Raw genomic sequence first — 7,630 nt, 5'->3', positions numbered from 1 at the left:
GGTGCCCAACAACAGATGAGTGGCTGAGAAAGCTGTGGTATATATACACAATGGAATGCTATGCAGCTATTAAGAGCAATGAACCCACCTTCTCTGACCCATCTTGGATGGAGCTAGAAGGAATCATGTTAAGTGAGCTAAGTCAGAAAGATAAAGATGAGTATGGGATGATCCCACTCATCAACAGAAGTTGAGAAAGAAAAATAGAAAGGGAAACTAAAAGCAGGATTTGACTAAATCTAGAGTAGGGCATCAAAGTAAAAACCCTGTGGTTAGGGTGAGGGTGAGGGTGGACATTCGGCCTCCCAGGGCGGCAGTGGGGGGGCAGGGGGGGACACAGTCTTTTGGTTGTGGGAATGGTGTTTATGTACACTCCTATTAAACTGTAGTCATATAAATCACTATTTAATTAATATGAGAGGGGAAAATTGATGGTGTGTCTTGAACATTTTAAAGCATAGACTGAGTCTTTTTAATACATAGGCTGAGTCTTTGATATGTTGACTTTCTCAAAAGCCTAGACCAGGGAGAACAGAAGCAACCGGTGGCACAGCTATATACAAGATGTTGGGTATTATACAGCAAACCCTAACAAAGGTACTTTCAAAGTTAATCCAATTAACAAATAATGTGACGATAACAATAATTACCTATTGTCTACTTGATCCCTAAGACAGTAGGAACCTCACATTTCCACTATAGAGCCTATATTTCCCCCAGTCCTAGAACCTTAGGATGGGACCCACTTTCCTGCATGCTTCTCTCAATTCATATCAAATAATATTGCATCTGCCAGTCACAACCTAATCAATGCAACGAGTGCCACTTCAGCATGCTTCACTTCAGACTGTGTCCAAAGACTTCAGGTGTGGAATGACAACCCTTCAGCTTCATTACTCGGGTGAGGCCCTGCCTTTCATAGTATTCTCTAACTCCATTCCAGACATTTCACTTCCTAACAATGTCCCAAAACCTAGATATAGACCAGGTCCCATGAGATAGAGCATATTTTCACATATATCCATAAACAAGGGCAAAATATATACCTAAAAGCAAAAGTACACAATAGTCTGCAGTTAGTACCCCTCCCAACACTTCATCTGCACTATTCCAGCCTTTAGGTCCATAATTGTTCAACAATTTGTTTGGCTTTATATGTTAACTCTCTGTTCAGCCACCAGGTTCCAGATGCCAGCATGATACCGACCAGAATTCCCTGGACAGAAGACCTGACCAACATGTCCTGGAGCTCCGCTTCCCCAGAGACCCACCCTACTAGGGAAAGAGAGAGGAAGACTGGGAGTATGGATCAATCAGTCAACGCCCACGTTCAGCGGGGAAACAATTACAGAAGCCAGACCTTCCACCTTCTGCAACCCACAATGACCTTGGGTCCATATTTCCAGAGGGATAAAGAATGGGAAAGCTATCAGGGGAGGGGATGGGATTTGGAGATCTGGTGGTGGGAATTGTGTGCAGTTGTACCCCTCTTATCTTATGGTTTTGTCAGTGTTTCCTTTTTATAAATAAATTTTTAAAAATGTATAGGTATAGGGAGTCAGGCAGCAGTGCAGCGGTTTACGTGCATGTGGTGCAAAGTGCAAGGACTGGCAGAAGGATCCCAGTTTGAGCCCCTGGCTCCCCACTTGCAGGGGAGTTGCTTCACAAGTGGTGAAGCAGGTCTGCAAGTGTCTATCTTTCTCTCTCCCTCTCTATCATCCCTTCTCTCTCCATTTTTCTGTCCTACCCAACAACAACAACATCAATAACATCATTAATAACTACAACTATAAAACAAGGGCTACAAAAATAAAATTAAAATTAAAAAATATATACATATTATCTGTTTCCTGATGATTTTGTATAATTTCATTTGCAAAGCCATCTGGTCCAGGACTTTTGTTGTTGGGAGGACTCTTAATAACTGTTTCAATTTCTTTGACTGTGATTGGTGCATTTATGTTCTGTAGTTCTTCCTGGTTCAGTTTTGGAATGGTAAATGTTTCTAGGAATTCTTCCATTTCTTTCAGATTCTCTAGCTTGGGCGTTTAGAATTCTTCATAAAATTTTCACCTAATTTGCTTGATTTCTGTGGTGTCAGTTGTGATATCTCCTATATCATTTAAATTCTATTTATTTGAGTGAGATGTTAGGCTCATGGGAAAAAAACTAGTATAGTCATAAGCTCTTTGGAATATAACTAAAATATAACTACTAACTATCTACAGAGCAGAGAACCCCACCCACTCCCACTCTTCTTATGAACTATTCCAGCCTTTAGGTTCATGATTAGTTGACAATTTGTTTGGCTCTATATGTTAACTGTTTTTTCAGCCACAAGGTTCCATAGACCAAGGTTCACACAGACTTCCCTGAGCAGATGACCCGACCAATGTGTCCTGGAGCCCCACTTCTCTAGAACCCCACCCCACTAGGTAAAGAGAGAGACAAGCTGGGAGTATGAATCGACCTGTCAACACCCATGTTCATCGGGGAAGCAGTTACAGAAGCCAGACCTTCAACCTTCTGCACCCCACAATGACCCTGGGTCCATACTTCCAGAAGGATAAAGAATAGGAAAGCTATTAGGGGAGGGGATGAGATACATAGTTCTGGTGGTGAGAATTTTGTGGAGTTGTACCCCTCTTGTCCTATGGGTTTTATCAGTGTTTACTTTTTATAAATAAAAATTAAAAATAAATAAATCAGTTTTTTTAAGTGGTAGAAAAGTCATGTCACTTTTATTAGTATGGTCAGTGTAAGTCAAGATTTTAACAAACATCTTAATCCTCACAACAACCCTGTGAGGTAGGTAAGTCGTTATTTTATAACATACTAGTATTATTCCAAATAAAGTACAGTTCCTAAAAGAACAACTTTTCATTAGGGATAATTTTGTTAATATCATTCATGTGTATATGTGTAGGCTACTATTTTAATTTTTGTATACTTTGATTCATGCAATAAGAATTCCCCAGGAAAGTTTACTGAGACCAAATCCGACTTAAGTATATGTGGGGAGCTATTGTCAAAGCAAACCCCAAGTGAATCTTTTTCTGGTAAAGTATCATTTACTTTTATGTGGCACAGTACTCCTCTTATCTGCTCACAGTGCGCAGTGTTTCACTCACGTTCATCCATTCTTCAGTGATTTAGCTCGGGGTGGCGTGCAATTTCTGAGGCCATCATAGTGCATCCAATGTCCATCAATCTGGAAGGCTGCAGAGTCATGATGCTCCACTTTGTTGAACAATGTGGCACCTTCCAGCAAATACTTGTGGTCAGATAAGTCCAGGTGATAGGGAACATATGCTAGATCTTCCGATCTCCAGTGCTGCATATTGAAGACAACAAAAGGGGGTGCTCCGTGGCAGAACACTCGCTGTGAAAATTCTCTTAACCCACCACACCCATGTTCTTCACACTGTTCGCTCCTAGAGCAGAACAGCTCATCCACCGCCAGCCGGATCAAATTTCCGTGTGGAATCTCCTGTGGAGGATTTATACTAATTGTACACTGCTGGTCTTTGTGAACACGGGCTGGGCATCGCCAGTTGGAACAGTAACTCTCTTGGATAGTAGCCATGAGATTTTCAAGATTTTTGGTGAAATTATCATGTTCATTCCCAAACAAATCAATTATAAATGAAGCCTTCTGAACTTCAGATTTGTATTGCTGTTTTGCCATCTTGTCCCAAATCCAAAGTAGCTTCACAGTTGTAAAACTGTAAGTGTCCATTAAATAAAGAAAATAGTCTACAAACTCCTTACCCAAACGGAGAGAGAGCTCCCTGGGGAAATTCTCGTTCTCATTAAGGATGACATACAGTAACATCAAGAACCCATCTATAGTGCAGGTATTTTTCAGTCTTATTTCGACATACAGGGGTGTACAGGATACTGCTTTGCAGCCAGCTTTGATAGTAAAAACACCTCCCCAAGGAAGAACAGACCTCCAAAATGAGCGATCTTGGTTATAGTTATTCTTAATTGATGCTTTGATCTCTTCAAACAATGTCTTCATCCTAGACACGTGCAGGCCTCCCGGCTCCTCGGCCACGCGGTTGCCGCCTTTCTCCTACCGCCATCGCCCAGGCTGACAGCAGTCTGCGCTCCATGCTCCCCGGGGACGGAGAGCTGCCAGTGCCGCCCCCGTAGCTGGCTCATGGAGCCTCATCGACCGGTGCCACCGCCTCCCCTGCCTGAGCGCTGGGCTCCACCACAGCCTCCATCACACCCGCCACAGAGCCCCGGCCCAAGCCAACTGACCCCGCAGCCAGTGCGGCAGGCAATAAAACAATTTTTTAAAAGCTTGATTTAGGGACCATGTGGTGTTGCATGTGGTATAGAGAACATGTTACAACACACAGGGACACCAGTTCAAGCCCTGGTCTTCGTGTGCAATAGGAAGCTCCAAAAGCAGTAAGCGGTGCTGTGTCTTTCTCTCTCCCACTTTTTCTCCCCCTACACCTTTGATTTCTCTGTCTCAATCCAAAATAAATAAATTAATTCAGAATCTCATCTGAATTCAGGCACTGGATAATTTTCCCAGTTAGTTGCACATTGAGTAGAATGTAGAACTTGCATGCATGAGTTCAGAGTTTAAGCCCTAGCACCATAAATGGCAGTGATCCTCTGGTACGTTTATTCCTCCCCTCATTCCTTCTCTTTAAAAATAAATAATAAATGAATCATTAAAAAATAAAAATCCAGGGTTCTAACAAGATTGAGAAGGTGCCTGCTTTACCATATTCCTGACTCAGGTAGACCACATGGGACCGCCATGTTTCTGGAGAGAACATTGGTGCTGTTGTGTCTCTCCCTCTCTTTTTACCTGGAAAAAGGTGGCCAGGAGTGATTAAGTCAACAGCAGCCATATCAAAAATAGGCAGAGAAAAAAAGCATGAAGTCAATATAGTGTGCTTAAGACATGACAGAAAAGCAATATTAAAATACTAAAAGGGTTTTATAGTTAAAAAAAAATACAAGTAATTTATGACACAAGGGGAGGCAGGGCTACAGAGGAGCAGCAGCTGCGGTTCTCTCCTCTCCTCACAGGTCAACTATGAATACCAAAGGAGACCACCTGGTACCACAACATGACAGGATTTGAACGACTTCAAGAACCCACCAAATCATTGGTGAGTGCAAATACGTCGGGTGCATGGACAGAGAGGAGCCTACTGAGAAATTAAGTGGCTGGTAACAGTCCTGCAGTCTACCAGTTAAGACAGCACCTACAGTCTGTTTGACCAACAAGGGGACAGTGGAAGGGAGGCGAGGACTCCCCTGAGACTCACAAAATGCAACTCTGAGTCTCCATTGCTGCTGCCCTCAGAATCTGGAGCAGCGGCAGGGAGGCCCTGTGCTAACACCAGCAGACAGAGAACTAACTAGGAAATGTAGGAGAAAATCTATACCTCGGTGGCCTAGCCATGGAGCTGTGAAAGTCTCTTAGTATAACCACTGGATTATCTATGCTCCACCCTCCTTTATCTCTTGGTGAGGAGTCAGTGATTAAGCTAAGAAGCCTACTTATACTTTAAAATCCCTCAGGATCCTATAGCCTACAGGGAAGAAAAAGAATAAAAGATGCTTTTAATCCACTGAGCTCCAACTAAGGGATTAAAATACTATTGAAACAACTGACAATTTCTACAACTGTGAACCTTTTAATTACCTTATTTAGACACAAGTCAATGCAGGCAAGAGTGATCATTAATTTGAAAAGTACTGAAAGAGGGACCTCATAACATACTATTTAAAATGCTTAAAACAAAAGGAGACATATTAGAGAAATGAACCAGCACAAGAGTCCAGGTAAAAAGGTTGAAACACTAAATAATGAGGTCAACATCCAAACACTAGTTAAGGATATAATCACAGGAGTAAAGAGTCTGAAAGAATTGTCATAAGAAATGCAGAAACAACAAATGAGACTCTGGATAATAACACTAATTATCTCAAGGTTATCAGAGAGCTGAAAGCTGAAATAGCTGAGCTAAGAACACATCTAGCTGAACAAGTTAAAACAGTATCATAACAGGGTAACAAAATAGATGAACTCCAGAAAACAGCAGAGGGAAGAGAGAATATAATCAATGAGGCTGAAGACAGAATTAGCAAGATCGAGGATGAACTAGAGACAATTTTTAAGAAAGTAAAAGATCTCAAAAAGAGATTAAGAGATACTGAAAACAACAACAGAGACCTATCGGATGACTTCAAATGAAATAATATACGCATTATTAGCTTACCAGAGGAAGAAAGAGAGGGAGGGGAAGAAAGTATCATTAAGGACATAATAGCTGAAAACTTCTCTAGTCTATACAACATCAAAGACATAAAGATTCAAGAAGCCCAGAGGGTACCAAACAGAATTAACCCAAACTTTAAGACACCAAGACACATCATATTTAGAATGGAAAGGAATAAGGATAAAGAAAAGATCCTGAAGGCTGCAAGAGAAAAGACAAAGAGTCAGATGCTGATCAGACTTCCCTGGACACACGACCCCATCAAAGTGTACTGGAGCTTCACTTCCTCAGAGCCCCACCCTACTAGGGAAAGAGAGAGGCAGACTGGGAGTATGGATCGACCAGTTAACACCCATGTTAAGCGGGGAAGCAATTACAGAAGCCAGACCTTCCACCCTCTGCAACCCACAACGACCCTGGATCCATACTCCCAGAGAGATAGAGAATGGGAAGGCTATCAGGAGAGGGGATGGAATATGGAGATAGAATTATGGGAATTGTGTGGAATTGTACCCCTTTTATTCTATGGTTTTGTTAATGGCTCCTTTCTTAAATAAAAAAAGAAAAACAAAGAGTCACCTACAGAGGAAAACCCTAAGATTAGCAGACTTCTCCACACAAACACTACAGGCCAGAAGAGAATGACAAGATATGTATCAAGTACTCAATAAGAAACGCTTTCAACCAAGACTACTGTATCCTGCTAGACTGTCATTCAGACTAGATGGAGGCATCAAAACCTTCTCAGACAAGCAACAGCTGAAGGAATCAACTATCACCAAGCCTGCCCTGAAAGAAGTTTGGAAATGTCTCCTATATACAGTCAGACCAACATAAATATGTCATAGATCAGAACACTCTAAAAATCTACAAGATTAGTGTTAAAATATCTTGAATCTTTGATATCAATAAACATCAATGACCTGAATTCACCTATTAAAAGGCACAGAGTAGGAAGATGGATCAGAAAATACAACCCAACAATATGCTGTCTACAGGAAACCCACCTAACTCAACAAGACAAACACAGACTCAAAATGAAAGGATGGAAAACTATCATACAAGCCAATGGCCCACAAAAAAGGACAGGAACAGCTGTTCTCATATCTGACATGATAGACTTTAAAATAGATAAGATTAAAAAAAATAGGAATGGACACTACTTAATGCTCAGTGGATCAATCAAGAGGACTTAACAATTATTAACATCTATGCACCCAGTGAGAAGCCATCTAAATACATCAAACATCTACTGAAAGAGCTACAGCAATATATTAACAACACAGTCATAGTAGGAGACTTCAACACTCTACTCTTTCAACTCGACCAATCATCCAGGCAGAAAATCAATAAAGACATAAGGGAGCTAAATG

At 41.3% G+C, this 7,630-nt stretch overlaps 1 protein-coding gene across 1 annotated transcript; it reads right to left on the bottom strand.

Moving 5' to 3' along the window:
* Positions 1-2,836: 2,836 nt before the first annotated feature.
* Positions 2,837-4,024, bottom strand: LOC103127604 (uncharacterized protein C14orf28-like). Its single transcript, XM_060193432.1, has 2 exons — positions 3,169-4,024; positions 2,837-2,999 (listed from the first exon to the last, which is right to left on the bottom strand). The coding sequence occupies exons 1-2, from the start codon at positions 4,022-4,024 to the stop codon at positions 2,905-2,907; spliced, it is 951 nt and encodes a 316-aa protein (XP_060049415.1). The 3' UTR covers positions 2,837-2,904.
* Between the last annotated feature and the right edge of the window lie 3,606 nt (positions 4,025-7,630).

This window comes from Erinaceus europaeus, chromosome 7, assembly GCF_950295315.1.
Source record: "Erinaceus europaeus chromosome 7, mEriEur2.1, whole genome shotgun sequence".
Lineage (NCBI taxonomy): Eukaryota > Metazoa > Chordata > Mammalia > Eulipotyphla > Erinaceidae > Erinaceus > Erinaceus europaeus.
Note: the sequence above shows the minus strand (reverse complement) of the source record. Positions and strands in the feature narration are given on the sequence as shown.